General features: G+C 38.2%; 2 protein-coding genes and 1 pseudogene across 2 annotated transcripts; 1 reads left to right on the forward strand and 2 right to left on the reverse strand.

Annotated features, from left to right (window-relative positions):
• Nucleotides 1–569: 569 nt before the first annotated feature.
• LOC127161275 (NLR family CARD domain-containing protein 3) lies at nucleotides 570–5,755 on the reverse strand. The gene is given in 8 exon segments (XM_051103973.1): nucleotides 570–1,465; nucleotides 1,551–1,597; nucleotides 2,460–2,633; nucleotides 2,778–2,951; nucleotides 3,167–4,878; nucleotides 4,880–5,264; nucleotides 5,426–5,539; nucleotides 5,622–5,755. Coding segments are annotated over 8 exon segments (3,267 nt in total). The 3' UTR covers nucleotides 570–938.
• A 4,143-nt stretch (nucleotides 5,756–9,898) lies between these two features.
• Nucleotides 9,899–16,770, forward strand: LOC127155499 (basement membrane-specific heparan sulfate proteoglycan core protein-like; annotated as a pseudogene).
• An 819-nt stretch (nucleotides 16,771–17,589) lies between these two features.
• Nucleotides 17,590–19,349, reverse strand: LOC127161350 (gastrula zinc finger protein XlCGF8.2DB-like). The gene is made up of 2 exons (XM_051104080.1): nucleotides 19,232–19,349; nucleotides 17,590–18,512 (listed from the first exon to the last, which is right to left on the reverse strand). Exons 1-2 carry the CDS (start codon nucleotides 19,347–19,349, stop codon nucleotides 17,590–17,592), a joined length of 1,041 nt encoding a protein of 346 aa, XP_050960037.1.
• Nucleotides 19,350–23,309: the final 3,960 nt, after the last annotated feature.

A 23,309-nucleotide genomic window follows, 5' to 3' on the forward strand; every position in this document is an offset into this window, starting at 1 on the left:
ATGCGAAAGAACCAAATTGTCTATCACAGCTATGCTGATGATACCCAGATTTACCTAGCCTTATCGCCAAATGACTACAGCCCCATTGATTCCCTCTGCCAATGCATTGATGAAATTAACAATTGGATGTGCCAGAACTTCCTTCAGTTAAACAAGGAGAAAACTGAAGTCATTGCATTTGGAAACAAAGAGGAATTTCTTAAAGTGAATGCATACCTTGACTCTAGGGGTCAAACAACTAAAAACCAAGTCAAGAATCTTGGTGTGATTCTGGAGTCAGACCTTAGTTTCAGTAGTCATGTTAAAGCAGTAACTAAATAAGCATATTATCATCTCAAAAACATCACAGGAATTAGATGTTTTGATTTCAGTCAAGATTTGGAGAAACTTGATCATGCCTTTATGACAAGCAGGTGGATTATTGTAATGGTCTCCTCACCAGCCTTCCCAAGAAGACCATTAGACAGCTGCAGCTCATCCAGAACGCTGTTGCTAGGATTCTGACTAGAATCAGAAAATCAGAGCATATCACACCAGTTCTCACATCCTTACACTGTAAAAGTAGTAGATTTTTTTTTTTTTTTTTTTTTAATGACCAGGATAGCACATTCATACTGTCAGAAAAAAGGTACAGCTCAGGGGTGGAAATAGGTGCTGGGGCAGTACCCCAAGGTACAAGAATGAAAAGGTATGAATATATACTTTTAAAGTACTAATATGTACCTTTAATGTACTAATATGTACCAATTAGGGATAGGTAAGGTACAAAAATGTACCTTTTCACTGTTGTACCTTAGGGCGCCGCCCCAGCGACAGAACTGCACCTTTTTTTCTGAGAGTGTACAAAAGTATGACACATGAAGACATGTCTGTCCTTTAAATCACAGTTGATGTTTTTTTTTTTGTTTTTTTTTTTAATTAGAAAGCCTTGTCTGTTGTTAAAACTGACACAGAGACACAGATGAGTCAAAACCCCCAATCCCAGCATAGAGGGGTTCAGTGAATGTGGCATTGAATGTGTGCAAGTGTGTGAGTGTGTGTGTGTCAGAGACACTGTAGAAGGACAGAGTGCCAGCCGAAACGTCTACATAGACTCCTACTCTTTTAGAAAGATCTAAAGAGGTTGGCATGTTTCTGCACTTGTTGTCATGCCAGACTGCAAATCCATTGTTATTACAGAAAAGACACCAGGATTTGTCATTGAATCCAAACCTACAGACAGGTCCTTCCTTCCTGCTGATTGTTTTATAGAGCACTGCTATACGAGCCCAAGTGTCCCATTCGGCCTCCCAGTAACAGCGTCCAGTCAGGCTCTCTTGAGACAGAACCTGAGCATGCTGAATAAATCTGTCTGGATGATCAGGATACGGCTGATGATCTTCCACATATGTGGTCTTCCTGTTTCCTTCAGACAGGATGAGTTGAGTGTGTGCTGTGTTTGGATCCAGTGTAAGATCACAGGCATCTGAACACATGGTAAGACAGATAAAATGATTTAATCTTATTTGTTATTATTAAATGTGCATGTCAGTGTTAGAAAAAGAACTTACATTTTCGAAGTCCTGGCATTATCCTGATGGGCCCTCCATGATCCAGACTAAAAAGACACACAAAAATATTTGTATAGTGCTTTCCTCATCACAATCCAAAAGAGCTTTACAGAACTGCATCTTTCAATAGCTGTTTCTCCACTGTCGGACCTCTTGTCACAAGGTCAAAATCAAGATTAGTTTCGACTGTCAGTCCAATAGCCACAAAGCTCTAGCATAAAACCTGCCCTTAACACATCTTTGTGGAGCACAGTCATACTGTGATCAGAATCCACACTGGATCACAATGGGACATCATTTCAAACAGTTGCTGGTGTTTGCAAATCCGTTTTGTAAGTAAATATACTTCACCAGCTAATTAGCACTAGCAGCTATCAGTACTGACAATTAGCATACAGTTTGGATTCTGTTCTGGGCAAGATCTACCTGCACATCCATGCAGCCTAGCATGGATAAGAGCAGGGAAAGCAGCAATAACCGTCCTAGGGTAAACAAAACAGAACCAGCATAAATGTATTTCAGATATCATTAATGTTCAATGATTTAATGTACATTTTTGAAATAAGTCAGATTCAAAAGAGAATCACAGAAGGCAGAATACTGACTGAACAAGAGGAGGAGTTGGGGATGGAGGAGGGTAATTAGCTATTGAGCAACGCAAAAGCTGCCGATAATACTGAAGGACCTAATATATGGCTGCTGTGATAGATGTCCATCCCTATATATAGACGTGGATCAGCTGAGAGTCAGCTGATGCAAGCTTGACTAACATGATCTGCCAGAACTGATGCTATGCTTGATTTGTTTTAATTGGGACCAAGGTAATTGGCCATTGGCCCTGAGAAAGTACCAGTAAGCACCAATCAGAAATACATTACAGACAGGTTTCTTAACAAATACCCCACATACTTGAGTATCTGCAGTTTATAGTTTGGATCCTCCAGTTTGTGTTTGAGCAGCTGGACTCCTGATTGTCCTGGGTGATTGTAGCTCAGATCCAGCTCTCTCAGGTGTGAGGGGTTTGAACTCAGAGCTGAAGACAAATAACCACAGCCTTCCTCTGTCACCATACAGCCAGACAACCTACAGACACACGCAGTTAGATCATCTACAGACACAAACCAAAATCACGTGCAGATGGTAAAACAAATAAAAGCAACATTACTGTACATTTTACAGATATATAAAAAAAGGCTCAGCTGTCTTTTACAGTTAATAAAGCCAAACCTCAATATCTCCAGCTGACAGTTTGGACTCTTCAGTCCATCAGAGATCAGCTTCACTCCTGAATCATGCAGGTCATTGTTACTCAGATCCAGCTCTCTCAGAAAAGAGTCTGAGGATTGTAGAGCTGATGACACAATTTCAAAATCCTGAGCAGTGAGATTACATCCAGCAAGACTGAAAGTGAGCAAAACAGGTGAGAATTTACTTCTCCTTTACTTCATGCTACATATCTTACTTAAATTACATATGCTTCATTCTTGTAAAATAAAAGACTAAGACATTCTAAAAATATGCAAATTATACTCAGAATGCATTACTTTACACAACAGCAGAAAGTGTAAATCCATTTAGTAAAGACTCTTCACTATAAGACATAATGAAACACTCACAGTGCTTTTCTGCAGTTGATCACAGCTGGTATCAGTCTTCTTCTACACTCATCTGATGTGTTGTATTTCTTGAGGTCCAGCTCATCCAGCACCTCCTCTGACATCTGAAGCATGTAGGCAATTGTTGAGCAGCGAGCAGGAGAGAGTTTCTTTTCTGATTCTTTCTTTTTGTGTTTGTCTGATTTCACAAACTCCTGAATCTCTCTGGACAGAGTCTGATCTTTCATTTCCAGCAGACAGAGGAACAGATTGATGGATCTTTCAGTGGAGAGTCCATGTCCATCTTTGATCTTCTCTTTAATGTACTGTGTGGTTCTCCTGATGCTCTCTGAGCTGTTCTCTGTGTGTGTCAGTAGATCCTGTAATAGTCTCTGATTGGACTCCAGTGAGACGCCCAGCAGGAACCGCAGGAACAGATCCAGATGACCATTCTCACTCTCAAGGGCTTTATCTACTGCTCTTTTATGAAAATTATGCAGTGAATCTAATAATGCTTCTCTATTGCTGCAAATGTGAAAGTAAAACACATAGAAAGCAGCAAGAAACTCCTGAATGCTCAGATGAATGAAGCTGTAGACTTTCCACTGATGAATCACAGATTCCTCCTTAAAGATCTCAGTGCAAATCCCAGAATACACTGAGGCATCAGTGACGTCTATGCCGCTCTCAATCACGTCCTCCTCATAGAACATCACATTGCCCTTCATCAGCTGTTTGAAAGCCACTTCAGCAAGTTTCACAATCACTTCTCTGTTGGACTGCAGGAGTTTCTCTGGATCTCTCTCTTCATACTTCTGATTCCTCATGTTGATCTGAATCAGCAGGAAGTGGATGTACATTTCAGTCAGAGTTTGAGGGATTTCTGCACTCAGATCTTCTTTCAGGAACTTCTGAAGCACAGTGGATGAGATCCAGCAGAAGACGGGGATGTGGCACATGATGTGGAGGCTTCTTGCTCTTCTGATGTGTGAGATGATTCTGCTGGCTTGATGCTGGTCACTGATTCTCTTCCTGAAATATTCCTCCTTCTGAGGCTCATTGAATCCCTGAATTTCTGTCAGACGGTTGATGTATTTGGAGGGGATCTGATTGGCTGCTGCTGGTCTGGAGGTGATCCAGATGAGAGCAGAGGGAAGCAGCTCTCCTTTCATGAGGTTTGACATCAACACACCCACTGATGAAGTCTCAGTCACATCACAAACTTTCTGATCATCTGAAAACATCAGTGTGATTCTGCTTTCATCCAGACCATCAAAGATGAAAACAACTTTACACTCCTCATAAATCTTTGAGTCCAGATCTTGAAGTTCAGGATGAAAGTCCAGCAGAAGTCTGTGAAGACTGTACTGATGATCTTGGATCAAGTTCAGCTCTCGAAATGGAAGCACAAACATGAAATCTACATCCTGATTGTCTTTCCCCTCGGCCCAGTCCAGAATGAACTTCTGCACAGAGACAGTTTTTCCGATTCCAGCAATGCCTTTAGTAAGAACAGTCTTGATTTGGTCTTTCTCCTCACGTCCTGGTTCAGGTGAGGCTTTAAAGATGTCATTGCAGTAGATTGGAGTGTCTTGTGAGTGTTTTGTTCTGGCTGTTTTCTCTATCTGTAAAACCTCATGTTCTTCAATCACTCCTTCACTCTCTCCCTCTATGATGTAGAGCTGTGTGTAGATCCTGTTCAGGAGGGTTTCATTCTCTTTGAGTTTGCTTCCCTTCAAAGAAGCTCTCATACTTGTTCTTAAGGCTGGTTCTGTGTTGGTCCTTGACTCTTTGCAGTTCATCATTTACTGGTTTCTGCACATGTCCATTCTCCTCCTGCAGTTGAGCAAAACCAATAGTACTGGATCCTTTAATGACTGTTTGAAGAACAAAAGGTGTTCTGGATCTCTTTCTGCATTGAGGACAGTCAAAGTCTTCTGATGGTCTAAACCGATCCCAGTAGAAACTGATGCACTGTTTGCAGAAACTGTGTTCACAGGTAATAGAGACAGAATCTCTCCGAACCTGCTCACAAACTCCACATGTGGACTGATTTTGGACCAGATTTTTCTTAAACTGTTGAATCAAATCAGTATTGATGCACAAAAAATAAACACAAAGGCAGAGTACAATAATTATTTGCAATAGATAATGTTGTCAGCACCAGCTTTGCATTGGTAATTATGGATACTATGATTAATCGATAAAAGGCAATCAGGCATTTAGCCAATTTCAGTTTATGTTCTTTGTGAGATATTAAGAATCAGTGTTTTGTCTTACCTCAGGTCAGAGGTGACTGCTCCATCACTGAGATCAGGAGGGTTAAGTAAGGATACATTACTTTTCACAGACACACAGCTCGGTTCTAGAGATGTGGATTCGTGATTTTTCGATCTTACAACATCAATCAAAGAATTCAGTCAATTTCCACTTATGTCTTACATAAGATCTGTTCAGTGTCTGCGTATTGTCTTACCTGGGGTCAGAGGTGACAGCTTCATTACTGATATTAGGAGGCATAACTATAGATGCATTACTTTTCATAGAGACCCAGCTGGGTTCTGGAGAGGCTGCAGTGTCGCTCTTTTCCATGTTCTCATTCAGACTCATTTTGGAAGCAGCATCCTTACACTCTGGGTCCTCACAGAGATTTATATGTAGTTCTGTGCAAATAGGACACTATTTAAGCCTTTATGGAATTAACATTTTCCATAAAGAGCACGATAAACATAATATAACTGGCGCATCATGAAGTCACAAAGTTTTTATTATTAAATTTAGTTTTGACCAATAGCAGCAGCTCTAATTTCATATGATTTTCATTAATACAGGGTGGGCCATTTATATGGATACACCTTAATAAAATGGGAATGGTTGGTGATATTAACGTCCTGTTTGTGGCACATTATAAGTGGTCAGAAACTTGTAAATAACTCATGAAAGAATAAAGTTACGTTAAAACCAAACACACCATTGTTTTTCTTGTGAAATTCCCAATAAGTTTGATGTGTGATGTATCCATATAAATGGCCCACCCTGTACATTTAGACTAGAGCTGTGAATTGATTATAAATGTTTTAACTAGCACAGATTTCTGTGTTTATTTGAGATCAATTTCACCTACTATTAAAATCTGTAATCATAAATAAATTTACACACTGGATATCCAAATGAATGCAAGGTCACTAGGCATCAAAATCAACTGTTTTTTGTTTGTTTGTTTGTTTGTGGTGTAGCTTTAAAAGCAATTTTTACATTTATATATTTTTTCAAACAATTACAGATTCACACCTGTTGCTGAAAAGCAAATAAATAAGTAATCAAAGTAATCAAGTTAATACATGAAGAAAAGCAGCATGCATCAAATAGATTGCTGTGATTAATAAAATCATATTCTCTGTATGACAAAGTCTCTCAAGAGGAACACTCAAATGCTGCACCCACTTCACCTCAACAACAAACAAAAAATGCGAAACATCTCAGCACTGGCTGTGGGATTACGCCACTGATTTCAGTCCAACGCTTTTAAAAAGGGGAAATGACGTGACATGTGGGTATGTATGGTGTCCCATATTTGGAATTTTTGCTGTGCATTTAAACCATTCAAGTACACATACACAGCAGTGAGTAATAAAAGTGCTGAGAGAGCTGATCATTCACTCCACCTACAATCCCTGCCGGTAGCAAGACTCAAACCCACAACCTTTGGGTTACAAGTCAGACTCACTAACCATTAGGCCACAACTACCCCCAAACACACCCATTTTACAATCCATTCAGTAAAATCTGGTATATTTTCCTGTAGGCTATAAGATCACTGTAGCTCATTCTGCTGTTGCAAAACATTCATAGGCACATTGTACAATTTATAGACAACTCAAACAAAGGGCTTCAGGTGGAAATAAAGTTATAGTATTAAACCGTAACATAGCTTTAAACATGTACTTACCATGAAAAATATCCCACTGCTCATCGCTACTTTTTCAGCGTCTTTTCTTGCCATTGAAAGCTCAAGTGTCTTTCTGCTTTCAATTTCACAGTTGCTGTTCTGCCTGTTCTACTTGCTTAATTAACTTGCTTAAAGAATTTAGGGAGGAGTTTCAAGAAGCATTTGATGAAAAAAACTAAAATAACAGAGTTCAATAAAAACAGATGTTTCAAATAAAAAATGCATGCTATATTATCCTTGATTGTTTGTTTTTAACACTGATGACAACTTCTGTGTTTTTTTTTTCTTCTTCTTCTTCTTCTTCTTTCTCAATGCAATTTTGACTGATATATGTATAGCAGATTTTTTTTGCTGTGCAGTTTGTGCTACGCCACTGGGGGGCACCTCATAGGACTGAAAGGGTACTTTAGCATCGGCAATTAAAGGAGGAGAGGCTCATATGTTTTTGGTTGTGAGGAAAAGATAACCTTGTTCACCTTCCCAAAGAACCCAGCCTTAAGGGAACAGTGGATACAATTTGTTTCTCTGGGGCAGCAACAGCAGTTTGTTCCCTGCATGTCTGTGACGAATGTTTTCCAAACGAATAAAAAGTCAATAAAGTTTTGTTCATGTTTTATTTATGTCAACATCACAGCTCAGAGACAATTGCTATAGCTGTGCATGCTTGCAACTCTTTAGCTCCACTCACGGCAAGCCTCCTGACTCTACGGGCAGAAATTGCATGTGTTATATCCCCTTTAATAAAGGAACATATGTGACCCTGGACCACAAACCCAGTCTTAAGTAGCACAGGTACATTTGTACTGTAGCAATAGCCAAAAATACATTGTATGGGTTCAACTTATATATTTTTCTTTTATGCCAAAAATCATTAGGATATTAAGTAAAGATCATGTTCCATTAAGATATTTTGTAAATTTCCCACCTTAAATATGTCAAAACTTAATTTTTGATTAGTAATATGCATTGCTAAGAACTTTATTTGGACAAATTTATAGGCAATTTTCTCAATATTTACACTTTTTTGCACCATAGTTATATCTCGGCCAAACATTGTCCAATCCTAACAAACCATACTTGATGGAAAACTTACTATAACATATTATAAATCATAAACCTATTATAAAACACTTCATATTTATTGATCTTAGGTTATTTATTTATTGCATTTGATATATTCTACTTTTAATAAAGCATTTGGAACTGGTTTGTAAAAGCTGTTTTATGCATGTTTGGCCTGAGCTTTTGTTGCATTGACACTTTTGACTAGCAGACGTCACCAGTGTGCGTCGTTAAGCATTTCTAAAGAGTGAATCATTTTATGAAAAAGCTGGTTAACTTGATTCAAAGTTTTGAAAAGCTCAGTTTCTAGCATGACTTCCAAACATATGACCCTGGACCACAAAACATAAGGATCAATTTTTTGAAATGAGATTTATACATTGTCTGAAAGGTAAATAAATAAGGGTGCAAAAAAATCTAAATATGGAGAAAATCGTCTTTAAAGTTGTCCAAATGAAGTTCTTAGTAATGCACATTACTTTTCAAAAAAAAAAAGTTTTGATATATTTACGGTAGGAAATTTCCAAAATATCTTCATCAATAATTTTGACCCAAATAATGTATTTTTGGCTATTGTTAATACCCATGATACATAAGACTGGTCCAGGGTCACATATTATTTCAGAAAGTCATAAAATATGCATTTTATTATAGTAGCTAAAATGTTTTAGCAGACAATGATTATTGATTCTGATTCTCTCTTTTTTTTTTTTCTGAAACAGTCCCGGACCAAGAGCTGGCAACTTATGTGGAGAATCTGTTTGGCTGAATTATGCAATGTGTAAATGCCTATTTAGATTGGAGAGTTTATACGTGCTCTTCTGTGATCACTCTCTCTCTCTCTCTCTCATTTACTCACACAAGTCAGACTCTGGACTCCTGTTTGCAGATGATGAAACTCTTCAAACACCAGATCAGACACACAGTTCATATCACTCAGGGCTCATATTATATTAACCTCATATTATTAACCTGATAAACATGGTTCCCATTTAAAATCATTAATAAATCCAAAATAGTCCATTTAAAAAATACAATTAATTTTGGGACACATGTTTATCAGTTATCTGGTGCACATTTAGTACAACAAATGTGTTTCTTCGTGTGCAGCAAGAGAAGAAGTTTGTGTGTGTGTGTGGGTGTGGATGTTTCTCATGATACAGAATTAACACTGACTCTCATACTCCTCCCTTCACAGTGTTTTTCATGAGTAGATGTCACATTTATGCTCTTTTAACCCTGACAGACTTGTGTTTAAACATTTAGTTTAAAATCAACAATTGTTGCTGATTTACTTGTCATTGTTTTCTACTTGTTAATTTGTTGCACTTCAATGCAAAAAAAGCATCTGGTTTTGTTGTGCATATCTGTGTTTTGTTGTAATGTCTGTCGTAAGGTTTAATTTGTTTTTATTTTTTCTCTCTCTACTGGGGTGAGACCTCAAACCTACACACTAAATGTTTATTTAGACAATGAAGATTTTATCTAAATGAAGACACGCCACAGACTTGTATTGTTTTTATAAAAAGAGAATTATAATTACTGTAGACAAACCCAAACGTTACGCCTACCAGAAGACATTTCACATTTCAGAATAAACTTCTGTGGTTCTTAAATTGCGATAATTAACTGTACATGTCTGACATGTTTAGATGTGAAATAAGATGTTTTTGCAGCAGGAGGTATTCATATATGTGGGATTTTTAGGCCGTGCACATAATTGCTTCCCACAAAGCCAAATGTGACTGCGTTATTGATGCCACACTAAGTTCACAAAAACAGATAAGCTCTGTGTGATAAAGAGAGAGAGGGAATGTAAAACAGCCATCCAGACAGAGAAAGATCTCCAGTTCATCATGAACGTCCAAACCGCTGCGCTGATTCTCTCTGCTGTCCTCCACACAGGTAAAACTGCTTATTTATGGCTTTTATTTTTATATTAGCTATTTTGCTTGTTATTTTATACATTTTTAACAATTATTCAAATGCACAAAGTGTAGTTTTTAAAATGTAACTATTCATTTTATCCTGCCGTATTTTCAGTTTAACTTAAGAGTTAGTTTTAATTATTCATAAACTATTTTTGTTTGCATCTTTGGAAAAGGTTTTAGTTTTATTTAGCTTCAGGAGTAGTTTTAGTTTAGTTAAAACATTGCTTATAATGCAGAGCCACACATTTGGTAGCACTTTATCAGAAAATGTGCACAGGGATTGGCTGTTTTGCATGTGAAATGGCTGCTTCATTTAATTGTCTTTTCTCATTTGTTTTGTTTTTGAGAGAATACAGCCATCAGACTGAAGATTAAATCACTGATTAAATCACACACTGACTGCAAATACAGCAAAGCTTGTGTTTTCTCAATGGATACTAATTTTCAAGTGATAGTTTCCTTCTTTGTAAAGGTTTTCATCAAGGATAATAATCTTGTGTGTTCAGTTATATTCCTTCACCTGTGTCCTTGCATTGAGGTTTATTTCTTTTTGCTGGAGCCATAATGGTAATCTCACGTCCATTCATTTAAGATCAGTGGATGAGTATATAACTTTGCTTTCTGATAATCACTTTAAAATCAATTTATTAAACATGCTCAAATCACATTGACTAGTTTAACTTGCTCATGAATTGTTTCTGTCGTTCTAAAAGCAGAATGTGAGGAGTTTGATTTTATTTGCGTTTGTTTACCAGAGCAGGACTGAAGTTCAGCGAGAGCAAAGGGAGCACTGGGTTCATCAGACAGAGTTTAACATGAAATCAGCCATTTTTGGTTTCTTAAATAGATTATTTTTCAAACACATCATGTAACTTACAACAAAGCATTCAGTCGTGGGTTGAGATGTGTTGAGATTGACTCAAGCGTCAGTGTTGTTTGCTCATGGCAGTATGGGGGCAGAATCCCGTGTTGTCCGTCCGGCCGCGCACGGCTGCCGTTAAACTCGGCGAGACGGTGAGCTTCCACTGCCGCGTGACGAGCGGATCACAACCCGTCCAGCTGGAGTGGAAGAGATCCAACAACCAGCCGCTGGGAGGTGCGTTCACATCGCTTACCATCGGAGAAAAACAGATTCTACAGGATCACCTACAGAAAGAACAAACACTCATTAACACATTGCCTGAAATTAAAAAGATCAAATAAGTTTTAGAAGAAGCATATCAACAGTATCTCAGCGTGTGCTCAGAATTGTCACGATACTTTAGTTTACATTCAAAAGTCATTTCTTATTAAACTCATCAAAGGAGAAATATCTGAGATAACGCTGATACTAAATAAAGCATAACTCGTAAATAAATAAGAAATTACATTACGTCTCCTGAGAAAAGAAAGAGCAACATCTGAGCCATAAAAGGTCAGTTTAGTTCTATTTGGTGTGATTTTTAAATGCAGAAATTTACTTTACTTTACTTATGTAATATACACACCTCTATATACAACTTCAGATTACTGCTTTAATGGATTTAGATGCTATGGTTTATTTTGTCACAGATAACGTGAAGCTTGGGCCCGATGGCGCTGTCCTGACCATCGCTAACGTGCGTCTCAGTAATCAGGGCGGGTATCGCTGTATCGCGACCAATGCTCAGGGAAAAGGGACGATCACAGCCACCCTGACCATCAGACGTGAGTCCAGTGTGTGTTTTTCTGTATAAATAGCCAGTGTTTGCCTATCACTGTACCACCCGTATCAGTCAAAGTCAATATCAATAGCGAAAACCATTCCAAAGACAAAACTGGAAAAAATTCTAAAACCAACTAGCTAAAAGAAAAATACATGACAACAGAGAGATAATACATTTGTTTGCTGAAAAAATGGGAAAACACTAAAATGTTATTTCAGATCTGCGTAACAAAATTTCTTAACTTTAGATGATTAATGTGTTTCTCTAAAATGTGCAGTCTATCAAATTGTATCCACCTTATTTTTTTCCCATAAAAGCAGGCGTGGTCATTTGTAAATTGTATGTGCAAGGCTTCTGCTCTCATCCGCGTCCAACTATTTTTAGCTGTACAAAACAGCTTGTTTTGCTGCTTGATATTGCAAACTGGTGTGTGAGGGCCCTATTGGAAATGCTCAGATTCTTCTTCTTCATCTTCAAAATAAATCAGTTTTGAGGGCCTAAACATGCTTGAAAACTTTGCACACGCGCCAGAAGTGATAAAATGTTTTTTGTTTTTTTTTTGTTTTTACATCTGATATGGGTTTCAGAAGTGGGTGTGTCAAAATGGCTTGATAGGGCCACCTATACAATTTCAATGAGTTGCCCCTCAAGCAGTGTTTCACATAAATGTACGGATTTCGGTAGACACATGTAACACACCAATACCTACAAAACAAGGCCCCAGTTCGAAGTCCGAAACCCAACGGGAAGTCAGGTATTCTTAATTTTCTCAGCAAATTTTGTGCTGTTTTTGCCATTTTCAGTCATTCTATTCTAACAAACTCATCTTAGAGATTTAAACAGATCAACACCAAATTTGGTCAGTCTAATCTAAAGCCTTTTGTGATGTAAAATTGCAAAGATCTTGAGTTTTCGTTGAAGGCCATGTCCGTGGCGGCCTGACAAACTTCAATGGCAGGAAGTTTGCCACATATAAATGACTTTGACATGTCCCTTCTATATTTACCACTTTAAATGTATAGTGACCTCCGTTCTCTGTTTTCCTAAAGCCGCCAAGTGGAGGTAAGCCCAGGTACAAAGACACTTTCAGTGCTGCTTACAGCTTTAATATTTTAATGTATTAGTGTAATCATGAACACACTGGTTTGTAGTGCAAACAGTTTTACCGTTTAATGCATATGGAGACCAGATAAAGCAAAAACAAAACTTACAACAAAACTAACCTTTATAAACTTAAAACTCAACAAAATCAAGAACTGCAAAAGAAAATAATACTATATCTATATCTATCTCTATCTATCTATATGTGTGTGTATATATATATATACACACACATTACAATTTTGCATTACTCCCTGAATTACTAATTACATTACTTAGTTACTTTTAATGGAAAGTAATGTGTTGCGTTACTTTTGCGTAACTTTTTAAATATTCTGAGTTTGCATTTCATGTTTCTGTTTTTGTTCATTGTGAGGAATACTGAATCTGTTTTTTGTGAGTGAGATGAATTAATGTACGTTCACATTTAGTCTAGGACAGTAATATCATGTTTACTCCCAATTTCCTGACAAGAGACTTGTCAATATATAAATGGGGAAAAATTAACTGGCATTACTTATTTGAAAAAGTTTACTCAGATATTTTCTTAAAAATTCTAAAGTAATGCGTTACTTTACTAGTAACTTGCGTTACTTGTAATGCGTTACCCCCAACACTGTGTATATAAATATATATAGAATTTTTAAATAGATGTTGCTATCAGACTTTGTGTTTGTTGGTGCAGAGCCTCCAAAGGTGCGCGTGACGCCGTCCGGGCCGCTGTCGGTTCGTGCAGGTGAGAGCGTGTCTCTGGAATGCAGTGTCACGGGGAAGCCCCGCCCCTCCATCAGCTGGATCAAACAGGGAAGTGAGACGGCGCTTGTGTCCACGACAACAGACGCTACAGCATCACTGCAGGTTTTTTAGGATTCTTTGATTCAGCGTTACTGATTTCTGCTTTATCTGCATGTCTCAACACTGTGAGTCTGTTTCTCCCATTTTCACTGCCAAAGGTGAGAGTGATGTCAGCAGAGGATGCTGGGACATTTGTGTGCCGCGCTCAAAGCAGGGAGGGGACTGCTGAGGGGCGGGTGGAGCTCAGGCTGGAGGGCGGGTTTCCCCAGGCCTCGGTTACAGAAACAGATCTGACAGCCGTGGAGGGTCAGAGTGTCACCATGCACTGCCACGCCACTGGTAAACAACACACAGAAACTCAGACATATGAAATTTTAAGTCACCATGAAATGAAGGTGGAATAAAAATATCTTTTTTTTTTTTTTAATTGTGTAGGGCTGGAACTTGCGCTCAAAGGCAGATCGAGTTATGAAATTATGATCAAAAAAATAAACACATGACATTTATTTATGACAATTATTTATTTTGTTTTTTTTCCATTTTTATTTTAACTTTAGTTAATTTTGGTAATTCAGTTGTTTTTGTGATTTTTATACTAGTTTGTTTTGTTTAAAAATGTCTATATAGTTTTTATTCATTTTTGTTTCAACTTAAATTACATGAAAATTACAAATGCTTTGGCAGCTAACTGAAATAAAATAACAATTTCTCTGTTTTAGTTAACATTTATTTATTTATTTATTTTTTTCTTGTTTTAGGTTTAGTTAATGATAATAACCATGGGTCAAAACAAACAAGCAAAAATACATTTAAAATTACATTTCATTAAAAAAAAAAAAAAAAAAAAAAAAAAAAACATGACAAATTCCAGAAAAATGGCATTTGATTAAGAATTACTTGGTCAACAAAACAGAAAGAAAAAAAAAAAAAAGTGACATTTGATTAAATATTAAAAATATGACATTTATTTAAAAAAAAGACAGGGTCATTATTAATTTGCTATTATAGTTTTCATTCATATTTTGAATGGTTTGTTTCAGTTTAAGTTTTAGTAATTTTTAGTATTTCAACTTAAATTACACTGAAATAAAATAAGTTTGGTTTTTTTATGTTTTTGTTTCAGTTAACATGTATTTATTTATTTACAATTAACTTAAATATTTTCTAGTTTCAGGTTTAGTTAACTATAATAACCCTGGGTCAAAACAAACAAACAAAAATGCATTAAAAATGATGTGATTAAAAACATGAAAAATTTAGGGAAAAATGGCATTTGATTAAAATGTATATGGTAAAAAAAATAAATAAATAAATAAAAAGAGGAAATGTGTTCACAAAACAAACTTGCATTATAATATAGATATTGTGAGTTTTCATTTTAAGGCAAATTTAAAGGTGCTGTATGGTGTAGAAAGACATGATTTCTGTCACATCCAATTTTGTAAACAGCACCAATAAATCTGTGAGTGGACGCTGTTTTAACCAATCAGAAACATGTTCAGGTTTGCTCAAATCTGATAGAATGGCATGTTTTTGGAGGGCGGGTTAGCTACAGAGCTTAGTTTAATGTGATGAATACAAATCTGTGTAATTCACTGTATTCATGATCTCATCATTACATGTGTCTTTTTTTCCCAGGTTCACCCACCCCAGACATCTCCTGGTCAAAGCTGCGGGCCCCGTTGCCGTGGCAACACAGGGCGAGCGGCGGGATTCTGATCCTCAATAACGTCGGTCGACAGGACTCGGGTATGGTCGATAAAATGTGATAAAATGTGACTGATATTACCTTACACTGGACTCATTCTGGTCTCTCTGTGTGTCAGGCCAGTACATCTGTAACGCCACGAACGCTCTGGGCTTCAGCGAGGCCTACGTGCAGCTGGAGGTGGACTGTGAGTGACAGAAACACACTCTTATCTCTGCTGACCTTGTCGTCGCAGACAGACGTTTACATTTGAGTCAGATTTGGTGTATGCGTTCGGTGAGCTGGTCACAGGTCAGTGTAAACGGTGACTTCGTCAGGCTGATACTGTAGGAAATCAGAGCTGAACTCGCGTCACCTGCGGTCACTGGACTTCGGTCAAATTCTGGGAACTTGAATACACAGGAAGCTGAAAAAGAGCAGCAAAAGACATCAGACAGATAAATACAGATTAAACCTCAGACTAAAGCAATCTCATGGGGGAGGAGGGGTGGCAGTGAAACATCACTGATTTTTTTTGTATATGACAGTTTAAAAATAACGTAATGCACAGGTTTAAAATGTTTTACAAATGTAAAAATACATTCTAAACACATTTTTGATTATTAATTTATGTATTTATTTATTTAAATTGTATATAAAAACAGTTATAAAAAAGGTTATAAAAAGTAGCTCCTAATGATTCTAATTTCCCTTTTTTTTTGGACATTTTCTGGACATGTTCTTGACAGTTATCCTGAGATTAACCCAACTAACCCATCTCGTCCTCAGCGCCTCCGTACGCCACCACACTGACGGATGAGACCGTCGCTCGTCCGGGTGAAGCCTTGCGTCTGCAGTGTCTCGCTCACGGCACTCATCCAATCCGCTTCCGCTGGACGCGTGTGGGCGGAGCCTCCATGTCGCCGGGGGGCGGAGACCACCAAAGACGGCGTGCTGAAGATCGCGCAGCTGAAAGTAACGGACAGCGGCACGTACAAGTGTGTGGCGACCAATCACGTGGGCTCTAGTGAAGCGCTGACAAAAGTCACTGTGAGAGGTGCGTCAAACATTTTTTGTTTAAATCACTAGCACTCCAAGTAATTGGTTAAAATAATAGTGTTTAAGTCATTAAATACTCAGTTCTTCTCTCTGCTTTGCTTTTGCCTCCCAACAGCTTAATTACAGACCTGCTGATTGTAAAAATCTGCCCATTAATTATGAGGACATTAGAGACTTCAGACCTACAAGAAGATGAAGCTCAAAAACGTGAAGTTTTGCTTTGGTGTTTAGAACATCAGAAAACATGTTTTGTCTGTTTATATTCTGCTATGTTGAATATTGCTGAAATGGCACGATGGAAAGATGCTTTCACTTTGGAATTCAAGTCAAATAAACACATAAACAGACAAACACAAGTTCATAATAAAGACTCTGTTATTGTCTTCCATTGGATTTCCACAAAAGATTCATCACAAAAAAAATCCCTAGCCTGACAGAGTACATTTATACAAAATAATAATAATAATAACAATTCTAGTCACACTGACAGACGTTGGTCTCTCAGTAGAAAATCTGGTTAATATTTCTCTGTATTTTGGGCAACAGCCATCCATTTAGACATGAGGAGATAGTCTGACATGTAAAGCGCAGTGGTTTTATGCGCCTCCTTCCGGTCAGGAAAGAGTATTGCAAGCTGATTAATATCTGCTCATATCAGAGGAAATACATTTCAGCAATAGTCAGGTAAATTTGCATGCAAAGGACAGCGTTCGTAAGCTTTTTTGCTTACTGTCTATTCAGTAAGGTCATATCAGGTATGAGGCGTAAGAAGGAGGTTGCACTCAAGTCAGCTAATGCAGATCAATAAATCAAATATGCAGGTTACCTCTCATGGACTTTAGAGAGACTTCAGCTTTTCTCTACTCTGCCTTTAGTAGAAAACATCATATATGATGGTGACAGTAAAGTCACCTTTGTTTATTTCTATTGCACTTTATACAAAACAGATTGGGTCAAAGCAGATACACAGTGTTCTTGATAGGACAGTGGAGATCTGACAGGAAGCGACTGGGAGAGAGAGAGGTACAGGATCAGGGAAAGGTCTGCAAGGCGGGATTCGAACTCGGGACACTCAAAGCGCAACTGCGCTGTATGTCAGGGCGCTGCCCACGAGGCTACCCGCATTGACTGCAAGTTGTTTTTTTACACAACCTACAAATAATTACACGATGAAGCTATGGTGGTTTTTGAGCAGCGTGTTTCTTCTGGTGCGTCTTTAAACCCCATTTAAAAGTGAATCTCTCGCCGCAGATGGAGCAATAGAAAGGTTTTTCTCCAGTATGAATCATCTGGTGCATTTTTAAGTCACCTGCCTTCAAATAACTCTTCCCACAATCACTACAGTGATATGTTCGTTCTCCCGTGTGACGTCTCTGATGAACTTTAAAAGCAAATGAACTAGCAAAGCCCTTCCCGCAGTCGGAGCACAGGTACAGTTTCTCTCCCGTGTGAATCCGCTCATGGCTTTTCATGTGAAACAAATGACGGAACCGTTTCTCACAGTGTGAACACTTATATGGTTTGTCATCCGAGTGCATTTTTTGGTGTAACTTTAGAGAAGCTGAGCTTGTAAAAGGTTTTCCACATTCACTGCACTGATACGGATTCTCATTGCTGTGCGTGAGTAGATGTTTCTTCAGATAAGTTCCCTGGCTGAAGCTCTTCTCGCAGTGAGGGCACTTGTACAGCTTCTCGCCCGTGTGGATTCTCATATGATTTGAAATATCTCGTTTGTTGCGGAAAAACTTGTTACATTCGTTGCACTGGAATGACTTTTCTTCGGGTGTCTTTATGTGAGCTCTCATACTATAAAGAGTGTTGAAAAATATCTTCCCGCAGTGTTCGCAGTGAAACTCCTTCTTCACACTGTGCTCTTTTGAATGAAGTGTTTTCTCTTTGAAGGTCAGAAAACTGATGTTGCATATCTTGCAGGTGAAATCTTTCTGTTCTGTGTGTTTTTTCTTTCTGGCATGTCTTGTTAAATTACACTGTTTGCTGAATGTTTTTCCACAGGTGATGCAGGAGAAACTCTTCTTTGACTTTTGCTCTGTGGATGTAGATCCAGTTTCTCCATCAGAAGATGAACCAACTTTGTCCTCTGAAAGGAACAAATTGCGAATAAAATATCAAACTTGCTTTAAATTCTACAGCTGAACAATCAGTCAACATAAATTATCAAGTGCAGGTATCAAACTGCAAAATAATAAGACAACAATAATAACAATGCATGAAAAAAATAATAATAATAATCACAACAATAAAATTGTGTTTACCTTATTGTTGCACTTTAACTTCAAACATAACTAGTATGTCTTTCTTGAAGCACAGATTGCAGAACATCATGCAGAACTTTGCGCAGTCACAAGTGATTAGTTGTTTATTCAGACCTCTTTCAGCAGCTGTCCTGGTAAGTGCATGATGATGGAAAGGAGTCGTAGTCTCACATTTAATTTAAATTAGGTCATTCAGCTATTTTCTGATTTCAGAGTTACCGTTAATTACAAAGAGCCTTCAAGTGATCTCTTACAACAGACGTAATCCATGTTCTGAGAGCTCTTTACTGCAGATAATTATAACTACTTATAATTACAGTGGGGAAAAAATATTTGATGCCCCCTGGTGAATTTGTACATTTGCACACTGACAAAGAAATGATCAGTCTATAAGTTTAATAGTAGGTTTATTTGAACAGTGAGAGACAGAATAACAAAAAAAAAAAAAAAAAAAAAAAAAAAACGTATTCAAGTTTTTGATTGATTGCAACTGGTTGCACTTTAATGAGTGAAATACGTATTTGACCCCTTTGTAAAACATGACTTTTGGTGGCAAAACCCTTGTTGGCAATCACAGAGGTCAGATGTTTCATGTAGTTGGCCACCAGGTTTGCACGCATCTCAGGAGGGATTTTGTCCCACTCCTTTTTGCAGATCCTCATCAAGATCATCAGATCCTCTCAATCTTGTCCCTGACATACTTGGACAGCTCTTTGATCTTGGCCATGGTAGAGAGTTTGGAATCTGATTGATTGATTGCTTCTGTGGACCGAGATTAGGAGCACTCCCTTTAAGAGAGCCAGAAATCTTGATGACTGATAGGGGATCAAATACTTATTTCACTCATTAAAATCCAAATCAATCTATAACTTTTTGAAATGCATTTTTCTGGATTTTTTGTTGTCATTCTGTCTCTCACTGTTCAAATAAACCTACCATTAAAATCATAGACTGATCATTTCTTTTTCAGTGGGCAAATGTACAAAATCAGCAGGGGATCAAATAATTATTTTCCCCCAATGTATGCCTCTTTGGCATAGCAATCGCTTGAATATACAGGTACAGCTAACACACCTGCTATCGCTCTTAACTGGCTAAAAGCATGGGCTCCAGAACCAGCCGACTCAGCTGTGCTTTCAGTAACATCTTGATGAACAGATGGAGTACATGCACACTTGGGTTTTGTTAATTAATTAGCCTATAAAAAGTAAATGCTTAAAAATCCCGATACGCCATTTTCAATGTCTCAAATTGTCAGAATTCACAACAAATGCTACTCCACATGAATTTAGGTCTGAACATACATAATATTTTTTACAATTATATATATAACTCATCAAGTCTGGTCATAAAAAAAGAAACATACCTGAAGGAACAAAGTCACCATCTTCCTCATGACTCTGTTCCTCTGCAGTGGTTTCTTCTGCTCTGCTCTCTATCAGGTTCCTGCAGTCCACCAGTTTGACGGAGCACATCTTCAGTGGCGTCTGCAGCATCTGCTGTTCTCCAGTGTTAGTCAGAGGTTTGATCAGTGGATTCATGATCCTGAGCGTCAGTAAAACAGAGTAAAGTGAGGCTGAGCTCTGAGTCCTGTGTGTCTCTGGATCTCTGATCTCTGACGCTCCAGACTGAATCCTGAGCTTCTGTCCCATCAGTCACACGCGCTGAAACCTTCTCCACATCACAGATAAACACAAATAAAGAACAAGCTGTTGATATTACTCAGAGGTTAGCTCTAATGGTGGTTATATTGGGGATTAATTAGCCTATTTTGGTGCTGACTTAATTCGAGATACTGATAAGAAGTGAGTTTGGTTTGTGTGATCTGTTCAAACCTCTCTGTTCAGTTTGTCTCCCCTTTCTCTCAGCTTTGCCTCCAGTGACGCCACCTCTTTCTTCAGCTGACAGATTTCTGTGATGAAATCCTCAATATCCAGCATGGACAGATCAGTTCCTACTGATTTACAGCAGATCACATCCACCTGCGCTTTCATGCTCAACATCTGAACAAACACATCATGATGACACATAGAATCAATTAAAATGGACTGACACTGATTTAAACTCAAAACTAAACTATACATAGAACTGACTTGTTATTAAAGAAAATAACATTTCAGAGAATATTCACAAATGATTATTTTAGATGTAAGAGTGTTTGTTTAGTTTACAAAGCAGGATATGAATATCACATATTGATATTGATTGTTCATTTGTCCTTAAACTGAAAAACTTAAAACTGAATACTATTGAAAATTAACCATTGTGTTAGTACAGAAACTAGTTTAAACTATTGTAGTAAAACCATCGTTATTTTTCATACGGCGAGCGGGCGATGAAAGGCTCTAAACACTAGCGATAGAAAAACTACAAGCACATACACAGCTAAAACACATTAATAACGGATCCATCACTTCACTTGCCGTTTGAGTGCTCCAGTCTTCTTTCTTTCTTCAGTGGTTTTACCGGTGGACTAAAGATCGTCATAGCACCTCCTACAGTACAAGCGAGAAGAGAAGACGTTCCGGGAGGTGTTGAGAGCTGCTCAAACCAAATTTCTTTTATTTAAAAATACTATATTTCAGTGGCGTTGCCAAAAGATGGATATACTATATCCATATACGTGATCATTAAATAAAGACATGTTTGTCAGCCGGTCAATCGAAATGACCGTTAATTTTTGAATTAGGCGAGTTGGCGGCTTTCTGTGGAAGACAAGGCAAACGCGCGCAGAATCAGAGAAGCGCAGGCATTTTGTATTACACTGCTTTACAGTAGGCTATACTGCGATATGTATGGTTATAGAAAGTGAATACATGCTTAAATCCCATTGCTTTCATACAATATTCAAGGCGCTGTAGGCTGATTTGTTAAAGTCCCGATGAAATCAATATTTATTTATTTATTTATTTATTTAGTAGTATGAATATGTTAGCTTTAAGGTTATCTATAAGCTTGTGTGCTCCAAAACATCAATAAAATTCACATTTAAAAGATATAAGAATTAACCTACAGTCTTATTTCCATCAATATGAATCAATGATTTTGATGACAATACTCTGCACTTCAGCTTCTCATACAACTTTCTGTCCCATCACATGCTCTCCAGAATCTGAAGTGATCTGCCTCCGACACTATAAATAGATGTTGAACCTGCAGCTGAAATCAGTTAGGGTTGGTGCTAAACTTTGCAGGACTGTGGCCCTCCGGTAACAAAGTTGCCCATCCCTGATGTAGGGATAGGGAAAGCTTCCAACTAGAGTTGAGCCGGATACTCGGCTGAAACGAGTATCCGGCACGGATAAAGCACTTTTGCCGAGTACGAGTATCATACGAGTAATACGAGTCAATATCTGTGCTCGGATTGAATAAAAATTCTCATTGGGTAGTTTACTGTGTCTGCGTTCTGTGATAGGCTAGTCACAGGGCCCCTCCCCTACACACATACTAGAGATGCGCGGATGAGCTTAAACGTCACCGGAATCCGCAGCTCCAAATAAATGATCCGCCCGCCACCCACCCGCACCTGTATTTTTCTCTGATTTAGATAACCGCACCCGACCCGCACCCGATCGTCATTTACAATTATTCTAATTCTTAGTTTTGCATGATGATATGATGAATGTGATGAACACTTATAAGCTTAATCACTCGTGCTTTTAAGCCAAATCCACGCTAAAAAGAATAACGTTAACTGATATCTGGACGTGACGTATTGTTTTCGGTATAATGTACTGATTCAAATTAGTAATCAATAATAATTTTTATTTTAATACTCGGCGTGCCTCTCTTGACATGCTCTCGCGTATGAACAGGCAGCAAATGTGGTGCTGGCGCGGACGGCGCGGGCGCGGGCGCGGGCGCATCGGGCGCATCAGGCGCATCAGGTGCAATGATAAAACATATTTCAAAGGAAGCCGGCGCTAGGGTCCTTACCGTCTTTGCTGGGTGTTTTGAGCGAATATTTGCATTTATTCACATACGATTTAGTTACAAATGGTGGCCTGTCATGATTTTGGCTAATGCAGGACACTACTGAATGATGCGCATCAGAGGGGATTTAGAAGTGGGTGCGCAGAGCCGACTGATAAAGAAATGGGTATACGCGGGTTATACACACCACTGCATATTAACCTACTCGAGTATTTAAAACATATGTTAGAAAATACAGTTAATATTTGCGTCATTATTGATTTTTCTCATCCACCCGCGAACCACCCGCAAATAATCAGAATGCAATTTTTTATTACCCGACCCACCCGACCCGCGGATTGTCCGCAGCGCCCGCGGATATAACCGCCATCCGCGCATCACTAACACATACAGATTTATTGTGTTGCTGTGTCCCGCTCTGCTCACACACACACACAGAACACTGAGAAGAGAAGAGAACAGCGCGCTCTCTCTCTGTTCTCTCCCTCAGTCACTCAGGTTTGCGGGTTTTTTTCCGTTAACGTTTAGGGTTTCTTCAGCATCACTTTTGTTTTTTACTTTGGTTTGTTTGTAGTACTTACTTTTTAACCAGTAGAGTTTTGGTAAACGTGGGGTTTGTTCAGACGTGGTGCTTGGTAAAAGCGACTCGCGTCTCTGCCTGTCGGAGAATTTATTTTTCTTTTTTAAAC

This window comes from Labeo rohita, chromosome 1 (assembly GCF_022985175.1).
Source record: "Labeo rohita strain BAU-BD-2019 chromosome 1, IGBB_LRoh.1.0, whole genome shotgun sequence".
NCBI classification, from domain to species: Eukaryota; Metazoa; Chordata; class Actinopteri; order Cypriniformes; family Cyprinidae; genus Labeo; species Labeo rohita.